At 40.5% G+C, this 16,399-nt stretch overlaps 1 protein-coding gene across 1 annotated transcript; it reads right to left on the bottom strand.

Moving 5' to 3' along the window:
* Window positions 1-1,418: 1,418 nt before the first annotated feature.
* LOC116694016 (aminopeptidase N) lies at window positions 1,419-16,047 on the bottom strand. The gene is made up of 21 exons (XM_032523428.1): window positions 15,790-16,047; window positions 11,072-11,795; window positions 10,774-10,916; window positions 10,304-10,443; window positions 9,958-10,084; window positions 8,581-8,735; window positions 8,010-8,123; window positions 7,738-7,881; window positions 7,182-7,247; window positions 6,973-7,038; window positions 6,709-6,884; window positions 6,129-6,205; window positions 5,865-5,998; window positions 5,386-5,441; window positions 5,160-5,307; window positions 4,961-5,052; window positions 4,679-4,789; window positions 3,994-4,161; window positions 3,155-3,295; window positions 2,556-2,637; window positions 1,419-2,450 (listed from the first exon to the last, which is right to left on the bottom strand). The coding sequence occupies exons 2-21, from the start codon at window positions 11,674-11,676 to the stop codon at window positions 2,298-2,300; spliced, it is 2,898 nt and encodes a 965-aa protein (XP_032379319.1). The 5' UTR covers window positions 11,677-11,795; window positions 15,790-16,047; the 3' UTR covers window positions 1,419-2,297.
* Between the last annotated feature and the right edge of the window lie 352 nt (window positions 16,048-16,399).

Raw genomic sequence — 16,399 nt, 5'->3', positions numbered from 1 at the left:
CATCACACCATTTGGATTTTGGTCTACATACAGAAGAAGAAATACATATGCAAATAATTTCAAAGATCAAACAATTTATCTCTTTCCCAAAAGTAGAACAGAAGCATCACCATTCAACTGAGAAAGGTGAAGGATGATGAATCCGACAGTCAGGCATGTCTTCAAGTGACCAAATACATGCACCAATTCGGGGTAATTACTTCGTAATGGGAGCATCATTATTCTAGTGTCTAGCTTGCTAATTGTTGGGGAGGATTACAGAATTGCAACAGTGTAGTTAATCTGTCTTTTAGTATTGAAAAACACAGTATTTTGATGTGTAATAAGCCTTTAAACTTAATTCAATTCAATTCAATTTTATAGTATCAATTCATAACAAGCGTTATCTCAAGACACTTTACAGATAGAGGAGGTCTAGACCACACTCCAGAATTTACAAGGACCCAACAGTTCTAGTAGTTTCCTCCAGAGCAAGCAACAGGGCCCCAGTGGAGAGGAAAAACTTCCTTTTAGGCAGAAACCTGGGACAGACCCAGGCTCTTGGTAGGTGGTGTCTGACGGGCCGGTTGGGGTTAGTGGAAATAACAAAAATAGAAAACAAATAGTAGTTTGTGGCAGTAGTTTGTAGCAGTTCTTTGTAGTACTCATGTCTCTAGCTCTCAAACTGGCCTTTCTGGTATCATATTTAATTATCTCTGGTACTCCACCAACAAAGACCCTTGCATTTTTTAACACAGGTATGTTTTTTTGGTTTGAATACCTAAAAAAGAAAGAACCACACCACATATTGACACACATCATTTAACACCAAATTATTAATTAATTAATTATGATGCCATGAAATTAAATGAATTCCTTCATACTTCTTCTTACCTTGTATTTAGTCTCCGGCCTGCCCCAGGTCTCTCAGTTAAAAAAGTGTCCTGAAAAACTTCAGTTTGTGGCCAAAGGGGACTACTATTCATACCATGTCTGCAAATTCCCCTGCAGATCCAAATCAAGTCTTTCCGAATAATGCAGCAGGGTATTGCACAATCATCAAACACAGACTGTACAGTCAGTAACTCCTGTGTCTGTGTACGGATTGTAGCATGTACCATTGGTCCCATGCTAGCTGATGTGATGCAGGATAAGAATTCTAAGTTATTTTGGAACTATAGGATTTACTTTTCGTACTGATGTTCCAACATGTTTAGCTTCTGTTTGACCTCATGTTCCACATTAGAACTAAGTGACATGAAACAAATCTTTCATTATCTTTCATAATCTATGGCTCTTTACAATTTGTATTCTTCAAGCCTGAGCCCAGATACCCGGGTGATGTCACTTAGGTCATTTTCTCAAAATCCACTTTACACAACGGTTTTCACAACCTGTGCAAAACTCACTGTGACTGGTAAATTAACTTTGACAGCAAACCTGTTTAATCCTTTTATTGTTTTCATCTTTATAGTGGTCATAAAAAGTCTGTAAAACCACTTAGCAAAAAATAGACACAAACATCTTGTCTTTCTGAAGGATTTCTCTTGAGTCTTTGCATAGACAATTAGTATGTCATTTAGTGCAATGATTTATGATCTAATCATCAAGATTTAAGAACAGATAACAAGACGCCTAATAAAAATCTAGTCTTTGTCTCCTACCACTGACACATGGATTTTCAATGTAAAAATATCCAGTGTTGAGCATGACTTAACATGGAAAAAAGCTGCAGGAAATGTTAATAAACCACAGTTGACAAAAATGTATAACAGTCCATTTGAAATACAGTCTGTAGTTAACATCCCATCATGATTTGGGTTCCTGATCAGTTACACTTAATTGTAGAATCAATGCAAAAACAAACACTGAAGCTGCTCTGGTGTTTGAGTGGCTCAATGTCTCATGTTCATGGTATAAATACATTGCATACATCATAGTAAGCAGCAACATATAATATGAAGTATGAACAAAAGACATGAATTTATAGCTTTTTTGAGAATAAATGCTGTGTAAGTAAAATGATTGTTTGTCACAGGGGTTGTCTCTCTGACAATCACAGACTAGAGGGGAGAGATCAACTCCTTTATTTACAGCTACACCACTGATATATAGGATACATGTGGTCAGCTGATCATCATAAGACGTCGATGACCAGTCACATATTGTGTCAGTTGTCTTTGCGCAACGATTACTAAGAAAAAGGACCGGCCACTTGTTGTTCCTGATGATTATAGTGATTGTTATTCATTACATATCCCTGACAGTGCAAAAAAACAAAAGAATTGAAGGGTGTAATTTTGACTGTTTAAGTGTTCTCATGTGGACTCCTCAGTAAACCACTTGAGCACGTGGGCTTTGTTCTCTGTCACCCATTTGATGTTGGCTGAGGTCTTCTCTATAGCCTGCTCCAGGGCCAAGGTGGCAGAGCCAAAACCAACATGGAGGTTGTCTTCTTTGAATTTCTTCAGCTGGAGGAGAGATACAGAAAAACAAAGAAAACCTGAATTTCTGAATTTGTTGTCTTCTAAATACCCTCAATGAAATGCAGTGTGTATTTCAGTGTGGCTGCATACCTCCTGTAACTCAAACTCTGTGGAGAATCGCTTTGTGATTCCGTTGACGAGATTGGAGAAGGAAAAAGATCCTCTTCCATAACTAATAACAAAAAGAAAGATGATGTTCATTTTAAAGGTGTGTTGCTATAATGATAGTGACCAGCAGAATGAATATTGTGTATTTCCTGTTGTTGACCTCACTGAACATACAGTACAGTATGTCGGGGAAAACACCAGATAAATATCCCCGTAAACAAATAAAGGATAGAAAGCCTGCTGGGGTTTGGACATGTGTGAAGGCTCAAAGACAGCAACATAATCAGCACCTCATTTCTGCTTATGTAAGCTTCATTATCAAGGACTGTTATAATATTTAACTATCTAGAATTTTCTTATATTAAAAGCATTCACACGCTTGTGCATTTGGAGAAGTGACATTTCTACCTAGAAGTCCTCAACATTTTTAACTTTTACCCTCACACACAGTTAAGAGCTGCTGTGGATTTTTGGCATTATTTGGAATAATAATTATTTGTAATATTTCCCCATCCTTAATTTAGTCCTTGAGAGCGCTGACTGTTCTCCAGCAACCCCTCCTGTGAGGAGTGAGTTCTTACTGCTGGAAAATGTAGCTCCATCTTGCCCTGACGAAGTTCCAGGCCAGCGGCATCCCCACAACGTTCCGGGCGATGTACTGGATGGTCGAAGTGGCGTCTTGCTTGCGGATCTTAGTTGGATCTAGGGTGTACTCCAGATACCTGGCCATTAGATTATCGAATATTTTAAACATGTAAAAAGGGTGATGCGGTTATTATCAAAATTGTTAACGTTATCTACTATCCTAAAAGAGTAAAGATAATTGAGCTTTAAATGTGCGTTCAGGCGGAATGCAAAGCAAATATTCACTCTCAGTGGCACCAATTAAGGTGAAAATTCATCCTATTATTTAAAATGATCTTGCCTATGTTTCTTTAGAAAAAGCCAAATGGCATATATACATACACACGTACATACATACATACATGCATACACACACACAGTACATAAAGTATTGCTGTGAAACTGACCCTACTGAGACAGTTTGATGACTCTTTTCTTCCTGTGCAACTTCAGCAAGTTGCAAAAATGTGTTTTTTATGTGTCATGGTTCATCTGTTGTCATCTGTTACTTGTGGCCAAAGTAGATGTTGTTCAGTAAAAGTGAGCATTCTCTTATCCTACAGGAAATCTCTGGCTGAAACTTGTGTCAAACGGTGGATAACGTGTTTTGGAACAAAATTTTAGGTCAATGTTTAAGTCTGGGTCTTTGAAAGTACAGAAAACACGTGAAACAAGTGGTCTGCTACACTTAAATGAATGCAGCTGTTACAATGTTTCACACTGGCAGAGCACATGCGTAGACGAGTGTCTCATTCACAAAACTCCTAGAATACTCCCACACATTTGGATGTCGTACCTGTTTAAAAGCCAAGGTGCTTTGGTGCAGGCCATGGCTGACCTGAGCCTGAGAGCTTCAGATGCCAGAGTGGCGTTCTTGAACATTCTCCAGGCAAAGTCCCACTCCTCCACACCACCGAAGGCTAAGGCACTGCAGTAAACTGTGCTTTTCAAGTTGGGATGGATCCTGGTCAACATCAAGGCAAACATACTGTAGATGAATACCAAACACACTCTCTGCTCACACTCCTTCAGTCGGTGTGTACATTGTTAGCTAGCTACAGCTAACGTTTGTGCAGGTGTTTCACTGGCTGTCTGTGACAAATTAACACAGACTGCGGGCGGCTGTGGCTCAGTGGTAGAGCGGTTGCCTACCAATTGGAAGGTTGGTGGTTCAATCCCTGCCCCTGCAGTCCCATGTTGAAGTGTCCTTGGGTAAGACGCTGAACCCAAAGTTGCCCCCGATGCTGCTCCATCAGAGTGTGAATGTGTGTGAGTGTATATCTGTTGAGCAGGTGGCACTTTGTATTGTACGGCAGCCGAGTGTATGAATGTGTGTGGATGGTTCCTGTACTATGTAAAAGCGCTTTGAGTAGATGTTAAGACTAGAAAAGCGCTATATTAAATACTGCACAAACAGGCAAATGTGTGTAAATATTAAATAATTTGAATCTTTGAACGGACATCAACTGTTCCGTACTCACGGGTTGGAATGTGGACTTTCCATCCACTGTCTGTACCAGCTTTTAATCAGCTCCCTGCACCCATCCACACCCGTGCTGCAGGCCATTCCAATAGCATTGATCTGATTATACCTGGGATGGGGAATGATTGAGAAAACTGGGAAAAACTGCAATATAGCATAACAATACCCAACATGTGTGAGGCTTGTGGAAAAGGTAACAATCAAAATTGCATTGAATGAAATTACTTCAGTCACCTGCATTTTGTGTAAAAAATACATCTTCTGGTATGTGACTGCTTACTGGTCAGTGTGTCCTGTAGGTACTTTGGTCCAGTTAGCTGTAACCGTCTTGAAGTACTCAAAAAGTGGTTGGATTTGTTTCTTGAGGTATGACTATATTAAAAATATATCAGCAGTAGTTTTTATTTCCAGTCATCTTACACTTCTCCTTTTAGTATCAGAGTGAGCAGTATTAGTATTCGTAGTGAAGCCGTATTAACCTGTAAAGCTCCGTAGACCTCAGTGCGGTCAAACATGAGGATGTAGTAGTCGAGGTTTCTCAGAGCAGACTCCCAGGGGATGTAGTCTCTTTCCTTGGACAGGTATTTGGTCGTTCTCAGGGCCAATGTTGTGTTGATTATTTTGGCTCTACACAAAGGGAACACATTCTTTTCAAACATTAAATGTTTAAATGATTTAATGTTTTAAATGTCTTTTGTTCTTTACCTTGCTAGGTTGAACGCATCATCTATGATCTGTGCTCTGTTGATGATTGATAAGGCCTGAAAGAAACGACATAAACACATACCTAAACACATACATGTTCAAATTGACATACACAGGGAACCGAGTCCACATGGTAAAGAACACATAACAGCCGCTACTTCTGCTAAAGGTTCTTTCTTCGTAAAGTCTTGGTCTGGAGTTCCAGAAACCTCATTTAATGAACCATCATTTGAAACCAACGTATAATGGAATATCAACAATGAAAATTGCCAAAACAAAACATATGTGGAACAAGAAATATGGTAACAAATGAATAGTAAAGTGAATAAAATCCAAATGTGTTTAATAAAAAGACCTTTTATTTCTGATTTATTCCAGGCTTTGCCCTCAGACAGGCTCTATACTGTAGATCCATTCTCCTCTGTAGAACGATGCATCACAATGTGTGGCCTGTCCAACCATCAGTGTAACATACTCACCTGATGGTTGGTGCTGAGGAGGGAGAGGAGACGATCCCAGTTGTCAAGATCATAGTTCACCCTAAAGTACCCAGATACATTGGTGTTGGCCAGCACCCAGTCCTCTCCTGAAACTCTCATCTGAATGTGGGCGTCTGGTGGAAAGTTTAAAAAAAAATATTTAGTTACCGCCAGTGGTTGAGTTCACTAATCTGGTGGGAAGCCTTTTCTTCTCTTGTATGCATATCGAATACAGAAGAGCAGTGGGTGTTACAATCACTATACCTGTCTTTTGAAGGAGCCAGTGCTGTTGCTGCTCCACACCTGTCTTCATCCATTTAATCGGGACAAACCAGGTGTAACTGCACAGAAACACAGATAAAGACGGTGAGGGAAAGAGTGGAACAATGATGGATTGTCATGAAAATTTGGTACCGAAGTTCATGGTCCCCAAAGAATGAAATCTACTGATTTTGTTGACCCTTTTACTTTTCATCATATCACCAGCACCAACATTAAGTCAATCATTTTTCCATCACTTTGGTTCATGACCACATACATGCAAAGCTCAAAATATTCCCATCAACCTCAGCTGTACTTTTTGTTTTTGTGCTAAGCAGCAAAATGTTAGAATGCTAATATCCTTAGCATTTAGCTTGAAGCACAGTTGTGTCTAAGGCTTGCAGAGCTTTTGTTGAGAGCTACAGAATTTACAAAATTATGATTCTAATACAGAAAGCTATTTTGTTTGTGCTTCAGCCAGTTGTAATTGTTTTATTAAGGTAGATGGTGGATATTGCTTGAAGCAATCTCTTTATTTATCTTCTACGTGGAACATGCAGGATTAAGTAGAACTGATTCGTACTTGAACTGAGAGGGCCTGTCCACTACAGAGTCTGGATCCAACAGGAAGTGTTTCTGGGTGATACTTCCTGTCCGGGTGTCAATAGTGACCACTGGAAAGCCCATCTGAAGAGTCCAGCGGTTCATGATGTTGTGGACGGTGTGAGGAATATGCATACCTGGTGTGTTTTTAACTGCCTGACAACAAACGGAGAGTCAGGATTTCAAGAAGAAACAAACCCAAGGACACATTGGCAGGTGAACTGATGTTTTTAACTGTACCGACCTGCTGGAGATGGTCCCACAAGTCTGTGTACACTGTGTTGCCGAAGGCGAATGTGTTCAGGTAGGACTGAGAAGAGAAAGCAGTATAGCATATTGCCTTTGCTGTTTCCAAGATGTTAAAGCTGCATTAGGCTACATGTTTAAAAATCCATTGTATCATCAGTCAGAGTCCAAGCAGCGACAAATGACAGTAACAGAGTAAGTACTTACACTGAGTCCTTTGGCAAACACAGGCTCAGTGAGAAACTCTGACAGCATCCTGAGCACCGCTGCTCCCTGACAACAACAAACACAGAAACCACCAGAATGTGTCTGCTTTGAACTTCTCATAATAGCAAATTCTTTTGTATTGATTTAAAACAAGATGATTCCCTGATGGGGCAACATGGCTCCTGATTCAGGACTGGATGAATGGAAGAAACGAGGCCAAAGTGAGAGGTACACTGGGACTGGGAGTCATGAACTTAGTTGTTCTTCAGTGTTTGTGCTAAATCTATTTTACGTGGATTAAATAAAGAGAGAATAAATCAGGTAAAACTGCCTAAAAGTGAATTTATGTTAGCACACGTGGAAATTTGGCTTGAAATGATACCAAAGTCGTAAGGTGTTGCCTGATTTTTGAGTATTTTCACTCTTTCAGGCTCATTACTCTTAAAAATAAATTCATGAATTTACCACATAATACTTTTCAGAAATATGTGAAAGGGCAACATTGTAATGAATACTTTTTTGCACGTCTGTATAAGACCCTGTCAGAGGAGCAGACCTTGCTGTAGGAAATGGTGTTGAACATCTCGCTGATCTGAGCAGGGGTATTGACCTCCTCTTCTCGACGGGACAGCGGGTGGGAGGAGGCCAGGGCATCCACAGCAAACACCTTGTGCACGTCAGACAGTATGATCTGGTCTTTCTGCAGCCAAGCAGAGAGAGGAGTTAGGATCGCCTTTCTGACTCAATCACATGTTGTGGGATGTCATCGTACCATAAAATGGAATTGTCACAGCTCTCTGTCTTTCAAGGCATTAGCATGGCTCTTACAATGTTCCAGGTGGGCTCAGCATAGTCTGCTCCAAGGTACTCCACATATGACGCAAATCCCTCGTTCAACCACAGGTCATTCCACCACTGCAGAGTCACCAGGTTGCCAAACCACTAAAAAACACAACACATACAGAGTAAAGAGTTCTGCCACAGTAAACACCTCAGAATTTCAGTACATTCTCAGCAACGTTCCCATGAAAACTGTTGTTTTCTGACAGTGATATAAGATTTTGGCCAACACTAAAGTTGAGCTCCAAAACATATAAAAACTGAATAATCAAGGGCTTAAGAAAATTTCTAACCACGGAATTTCACATCACACACTGGGCTTTAAATACATACAAGAGAGTAGGGTTATTAACGTGTCCCCAGGTGATGATCTGTCCTCATGCCTTTCCAAAGGGAGGTTGAGAGTAAATGTATGTCTATAACATTACTGTGTTCTTTACAAGAGTGGAGCTGAGACTGAGTTTGCCCCAAATGAATGTCCTGATTATAAATTCATATTTTAATTTACTTTAATTCTTCTGATGATGGTAGCAATTTCTTAGAAATAAATATGGCCTACCATGTGGGCCAGTTCATGGGCAATGACAGTTGTAATTCTCTCTTTGTTTCCGGTGGAGGACATGATGGGGTCATAGAGCAGGGCCGTCTCCCTGTATGTGACCAGGCCCCAGTTCTCCATTGCCCCAGCATTGAAGTCAGGCAGAGCTATCTGATCTGGGGAGGACAAGGAAATCAGAGGAAATCAGAAATGGACACTGTAATGTGACCCATTTCCTCTGGAATAGAATGGCACACAAAGCAATAAAGTGTGGTCTAGACCTACTCTATCTGTAAAGTGTCTCAAGATAACTCTTTTTATGAATTGATACTATAAATAAAATTGAATTGAAATTAATGGCCCCCAAAGACTTTTGCGATCCCATAACTTTTCCTCCACTGCCATAATGAGGTTGACATTTGTGGGTGTGAGTGAAAAGTCTCAACAATTATTGGATGGATTGTCCTGCTGCCCTCTGGATAACCTTTGCAATACCTTTATTGTCTATGCCCCCATCACCAAATACTGCAAAACTTTCACACTCAGCTGTACTTTGTGAGTAGTGCTAATTAGCAAATATTAGCATGCTAAAACACTAAATCAACTCATCAACTAAAGCATGGTAAACATTATATGTACTACACATCAGGATGTTAACATTGCCATTGTTAGCATGTTAGCATGTAATGAACCTCAAAGCACTGCTGTGCATAAGGAAAGCCTCACTGAGCCACAAACATGGCTGTCGACATATGAACTCCCTGCAGAGCACTTGTTGTAAGAAATAAATTGCATTTTATTTCTGTTTCCTGTTATACTGTAAACTGTGTACAGCAAGGTTTTCTTTTTTGAAAGTTTGAGGAAAGTTTATTTTATGTAAATTGCACTTTATGTTTTTATGATTCTGTGAAAGAAAATCTTCCCAGCCCTTGTCACATGACCTATTAATGTTTCCATGATGACTATCCAAATGTTTCCCAAAAATAGAAAATGTCTATATTTAGATACACAATGTCCGTGAAATTAACAGTGAATGTGATGTTTTATTTAACAAATTCACATTGCGTGGTTCTATCCTCTCCAACAGTTCCTTTATTTCTAAACAGATTTTCTATGCTGCATGCTGATAAAATCCCCGGGGCCCCCATGACTGATTATTGGTCCCCTCTGTGCCATCCCACTTAAATTCCTAGAAAGGCCCCTGAGTGGAAGTCCTTCTGAACACAGCTTAAAATGTCCAACAGCAAATGTGCAAAGCTTGCACCTAATGCACAAAATGTTTTTCCTTCCAAGTGAATTGAATTCTGGGCTAATTGAGGTAAAGGAAATGAGATTAATACTTCTATCTTCAAAGGAAAATGCTTGCCTAAGCATGTTGATGTAGACTTGATTACCCACCTGATTTGGAGAGTGGATATGTTGCATTGTAGTAGTGCTCGTAGAACTGAAGGATCGGCCCTGTAACGTTGAGAGCATAGTCCCCCTGCCCTTCCTCTATGGCCTTTCTCCGAGCCCAGATTCGGATCTGGAAAGAATTTGACAGCTTAGTCCACAATATGGGATCAAAACGTTCTTTGTCCTAACATTTTTGTTCCGGCATCATAGGAATATAATGTAGATGGTGTGACCTCTGACCCTTACATCATTAGTGGTTCATGTACTGCTTTTCGTTTGTGATCCACATAAATGTGTCTGCTGACCACGCTGGGAATGTACAGAGACACAGGGAACAAACGTTTCTTACCATTAAATTGTTGTTTTGGGTTGACTGAATCTTAACAAAGTCACTGACAATAAACGCCAGCAGATATGTGGACATTCTCTCTGTGGGCTCAAACGTAGTCACTCTGAGGGGCACGCCGTCAATGACAGAGTCTGCAGTGCCTGTTCAGGGAGGGGAAGAGTTAGACTCTGACACTCTGTTGGCAACAACAACTAGTTGATGATTATCTTATTACATCTCCAAGTTAGTATTTAATTACACTACATCTAAACTGTCACACACACAACTTTTCTGCTGTCGCTTGCCTTGAAAAAACTTTTTTTCTAGTACTAAGCACCATTGGTGTGGTATTGCAATACATTTGTATCTATATTTTGTCCTATTCTTATTTTGTTTTACAATTTGCTTTTCTACTGACCCGATTTCTACAGAAAAGTTAGAATGTAAGAATACTTTGAAAGGATTGAATGTTTGTGGTAGTAGAAACCAACCAGTTTCCCTGCCGTTAGACAGAGCCACGGTGCCCCGGTCGTGGAAGATGGTGACGTTGAAGACGGCTTTCATGGCTGGCTCGTCAAAGCAAGGGAAGGTTTTCCTGGCATACGTAGCTTGCATCTGCGAGGTAGCGACAACTCTGCAAGAAGTTCCACTTAAACATTAACACAAAATAGACATCCAACAACCAAAATCAAGTCCCAGCAAGAGGAACATTGTAACCATGAAGATGAGCTCTTACTCTCAAGAACACAATGCCTGTGCACCATAATGCCCTGCTGAGTTAGTGCTTACTTCTTCACACCATCCTCAGTGTATTCACTCCTGTAGAAGCCTTCCAGGTCATCTGCCAGCTCCCCCTGAAATTCAGTGTAAAGTACATAAGACGCTCCAACAGCTAGTGCGCTGCGTAGCTGAAGAACCAGAAAATGTGTCTTCACGACAAGCCAGGTTTTTTGTATGTTGGGTGCAGTGGCATCACCCAGGCCACTCAGCTTAGCATGGTGCCCCTCGAAGTTGGAAAGGTTCAGCTTGTTAGAGTGGATGATGATGAGGTCGGTTTCCTTCACACAGCTGAAGATCACCGCTGAGTATCCGGTGAAGAGGTACATGCCGTCTGCGTCGGGTTCCAGCCTTGGCCACAGGGTGACATTGTAGGAGACAGGAACAAGGGAGTCTGGAAGTCTGTAGTGGTCCCAGGGCTCCTTTGGGGTGGAGGAGGTGGTAAGTGGTGTTGGCGTGCTTGTGCTGTCTGTTGCCCCATTTTCCGGCTTGCCTCGATTCTTGGCCCTTTCCTTGTCGTAGGCAATGGACAAAGCTATGATCGTAGCCAGAGCAATGGTCGCCAGCACAAGCATCCCGAGGCCAACATTTTTACTGACATAGTAGACTTTCCCCATGTCCGATTCAGGAGGGCAGAGAAGAACTCTGAGGGGTCTCAGTCTGTGTTTGTGCAGCACAGCAGGTCAATAGTTAATAGTTGAGCTATTAACATGGCAAAAACACATTTTCACAACACCTAAGGAGAAATGGAAACATGGGAAGCCCTTGGTTATTTAGTCTGCATCTTACACATCTTCACCATTGGAACTGTGTGCTAGTTTTATTTAATACCAAGAATTAATTACATTTCAGTCATTCATTTTCAATAATCATGATATATACAAAATGCCAGCATCCTCAACTGGTCGTTATACAGCATTTGCATTGTGAGTCACCAGAAAATTTACTAAATGTATTCACAACTGCTTAACATTAAGTCACAAAGTCTTCCGTGCAGGGAAACCCATGGAAAGGTTTTCCGGTGGTCAGTGGTGTCGGATCGGCCCTGGCCGTGTTTCGGTTTGCAGATTATCTGTGTCGGCGTTTTATTTGCCTGATAACCGATAAAGTTAGTAATTAATAACTGCTACAGCTGTCTCTGCTTCGGTCGGACTTAATGCCCCCACCACAACACTGACTATCCGTTACTTTGTATTATGTTCAACGTTTCATTAAATAATTGCTTAAAGCACTTAAAAAAAGTATCTTTTGCGAGTTTATAAAAATCCAAAATTTTAATTTTGACTTAAAGATTTTCAATTTTACTGTAAATGCATATCAGTTCCAAATATCAGTTATCAGTTTCATTAACTAATACGACTAATATCAATAATAATAATCGATATAGGTATCGGCCTTGAAAACCCAGTTCCGGGCAATCCCTACGTTTGACCCGTGCTGCTGGTTCCTGGTTTTGGACACATACACAGGTGACTCTATCTGCCTGTGGAGCATCATTAGCATTAGCATTGCCATAGCGGCTGTCTTTCCTCACCTTAACATGTGTAATGTTACATACAGTATAGTATGTCTGTCAAAGGCTGTGCATGGTTAAAATAATGAGAGTCACGTATGCAAATTCACCTCTAAGCAGTATTTATATTGGTTCCCAACAAGCTGCTTTATTTCTAAATACTGAAAACGTCCATATAGAAATGATTTGACAGCGTGATATCTTTCTAACCCCCCGCTGTGCTGTTCAAGCATCCTAAATTGTTTGTAAAATACTGTAAGTTCTTCTCCTTTTTAATACTGATCTGTCATCCTTGTCTGGGAAGTATATGTACATTATATTACATAATATAGTTCAATGTAGTAGTATGTTCCATTTCAATTAGTTATTTACTCTTCTGTGCGTCATTGGTTTTTGATAGAACATTAACCAGCGGGGTGGACAAGAGCCGTGACTATATCTGGATTATTTTAATTATTTTACAACTAAGAATGTCCAGGAGTAACAGACCATATTAACTAATGTACGGCCGAGGACAATTTGATTAGAACAAAGATCACAGTGAGGCATTATAAAACAGACTCTGGTTAATTGGGTTATCGATAAGCATCATTAATTACTAATATCTATCTTTCTATCTATCTATGGTGACAGTCTTTGATGTTACCAGCAGTCTGACATTTTTATGTAGGCCTAGTCCTAACTCATAAACTACATTCCATAAGGCCATTAGCCAACTGTAGCCTAACCTAATTAATAAAAGAATGAATCTAATAATTGCTAGGTAATTGCACTAACGTTTACCAGTGCCATAGTTCTGCTGGCCTTAGTGGGAGATCTTTCTGCTCTAATGTACTGTATGTTAAAGTCTCTTTACATTATGTGTAGGTGCACAGGGATCAGCTGTGGTACTATATACTATATACTGATGTATATGATAAAAGACAACAGACTCAAATCATCCTTTGTTCCTTTTATCAGCAGAAGTAGAACATCCCCAGATGTTTCTCTATATCATCATCATGTGATCATGTGATTTGGGTGTTACTGGAAACACCCACAAATGTCAGCAGATCTGTCAGCTGTTCATGAGCAGAAGCTTGGTCAATAATATACAAACAAATATTGTATTTGTTAAAAAAAATAAAAAGTTAAAAAAAGGTTTGATAAGAATGAAGAAATATCCATTTTCTACCACTTTCTAATGGGGCTTACCTGGGGGGGGGGTTAACACTTCAAATGAATGCTTTAGTTTTTTCTAAAGCATGACCTTGGCTGAGCTTTATCCAGGCTAGTGTTCACGTGACGACAACTCAGCTTCTTTATCTTCTGAGACCACGACTCATGTTCCTATTCCTGTTTTAGCAACATTCCCAGTTACAGGGCCAACCTGTGTCTGCAGCACATTAGACAAGGCCTGTTGTTGATGCCAGCTGGTAAAATTATACATTATTATTATTACTAAACTAAACTCATCTCAAACAAATCATTATTTTACTACATTTATTAATGAGAGCATTCCCAATAAGGTCATGAGGTCGGTGTGTTCCGTGCTGTCGTCAGTCGGAGGGGCAGTCGGCTTTAATTTGACATGTTGAATAGGAAGGCGGGCAGTTGGACTCAATGACCAATCTGATTGGTGGAGTGCTTATCCAGAAATGACGGGCGGGATGAGCGGGACTATCCTTTGTTGATCTGACATGAAGACAGATTCAGCTGCTGCATGGCTTTTTTCTCCTTAAAATGTTTTCGGGGATCTATTTTAGTAAAATATGAGATTGGATTGTGAACATCCGCCGTGGCAGTCTTTTTTCTGGAGAACCCGTTCGTCCAATCAGCTGCCGGTTTTCATTTTTAGGTTGACTATTCAGATTAGCGCCACCTGCTGTTATTCACTGTCTAAAAGACTTTTTGGTGAGGTTAGCGTGTTTCCTTTCTCTGACTTACAAAACGCATTCAGTCTACCACGTTCCTCTTTTTCTTTTACCTTCAGTTAATGTAGCGACGCCGTCTAAAAAAGCTAAACAGTTCAACATTTCTGGGTTTTGATCGCGTCTCTCTTTTCCCCCGGGGCTGCTACACTGGCACTGAGCACACCGGTGGATTCTCTGGCGTCTAAGCATTTGATTGACAGGTTGTGTCAGCCAATCCATCTAGTAACCCGAGATGGCCCTAATAGAAGCCAATCATGTCGCAGAGTTCAGGGAGGACCAACGTGGGAAAGATTGACAGCTATTCCTTCCAGTTAATACTAGATGTTATGAAACCAGCCTCCCTGTTCATCCAATCAGAAGACGAATTGATTGATACCAAACTTGACCAGAAGCTTTTAACCCTGTGATGGCTGTAGCTGTGTCAAAGCAACAATAGGGCCTTAGTTATTACATTTCACCATTTCATAATTGTATAATTACTTATTTTTATTGATTTATGTATATAGTTATTTCAAGTATGTGTGTGAGTGATGTGGGTGTTTTTCTTCTAAATTGTTTCTGTTTTAAGTTGTGACATGTGACTAGAGTACTAGTTTTTTGTGTAGCCCTTCTAAAATGCTTACAGTAGTGTTTTTTAATCATTTTACAGATGATTTACTTGGACGGACATTCTCTATTCTAACCTCTGTAGCTGTGGGTCAGTAAGGCCTAGTGTCACATTGACAGTTGGAACAAGAAATTAAGAGTGTTAACTTCCCAACGACCTCAGGATCATCCCAGAGGGCCAAAGAATATGGGAACTCCATCACTTTTTTTTGGTAAAACGTTTAGGCGAGGAAAGCATGGATTTTCAAGTGTCTATGAAGAGGTTAAGATCAGCACTCAAGGCGTACGGTGTCCCCTGGCAGAGGCCTCCGCCCGTCCACCCTATCTGGAAGTAATTTACTGCACTGCCTGAAAACTGGGGTATGGTATCTAGGCTGTATCAGTTCTTAGTGATATCTGTTTCTGGCAACGACTATAGCAAAAGCTGAAGTCAATATCAGGGGTAAAAAAGTAGAACGTAGAAGAAATGAATGACAAGCACTTCCCCCCCCCAACACAATATGTCCACTCACAGTGGATACATTGTGTTCATACTGCATTCATGCACCATTAGCGAACAAGTCAGGGACAAATCTTTTTGTTGCAGATTAATTCTGAGAAACCTTTTTCAGTGTAAAAGAAGCAGCGCAACAATGCACCAGACATCAAAGGCATGTGAAATAAATTAACATGTCAAAAATGGTGGAAAGAGTACTTACCAAACCTGGTGTAGCTGGACGTCCACTGTGAGCTCTGAGAGTCTGCCTGAGACAGAAGTTGAGCTGGAATGATCCCAGCTGATGTTAAATACTCACGGTCTGCATCTGTGTGTGTGGAGGTGGGAGGTGGTGAGAGCTACTACAGATTTTCCTAATGTAGGGAGGGAACAACCCCCTTGAATTCCAAAAAAAGAAAAGAAAAAAAATCCCTAAATTAGTGGGAGAGGGGCTAAAAGAATGTGGCTGTATCAACAAGACTGCAAAGTTGCCGGGGTTGAGCTGAAAGAACTCAGTGCTTATGATCCTCAGAGGTACAGTGTGTTCTGGCAAGTTTGATGCTGCTTGACCACAGCCTGCTGACAAAGTGAAAACTACAGCTTGAATGAGTCAGCACACAACAAAGCACAGCCACAGGGATTTGTATTTCCATTTTTGTTTTTATTTACCATGACGAGGAAAGTCTTAGACACAGACACATTTGCCTTGCTAGGGTTAGGGGTAGGGGTAGCCTTCCTAACCCTCGCCCTTCCTAGAGAGGCTTGGCAGGATGTAACGGTAAAACCAGAGTATGGCTCAAATGAATAGGATTCTATTGGACCACTAAATACAA

This window comes from Etheostoma spectabile, chromosome 1, assembly GCF_008692095.1.
Source record: "Etheostoma spectabile isolate EspeVRDwgs_2016 chromosome 1, UIUC_Espe_1.0, whole genome shotgun sequence".
In the NCBI taxonomy this organism is placed as follows: domain Eukaryota; kingdom Metazoa; phylum Chordata; class Actinopteri; order Perciformes; family Percidae; genus Etheostoma; species Etheostoma spectabile.
Note: the sequence above shows the minus strand (reverse complement) of the source record. Positions and strands in the feature narration are given on the sequence as shown.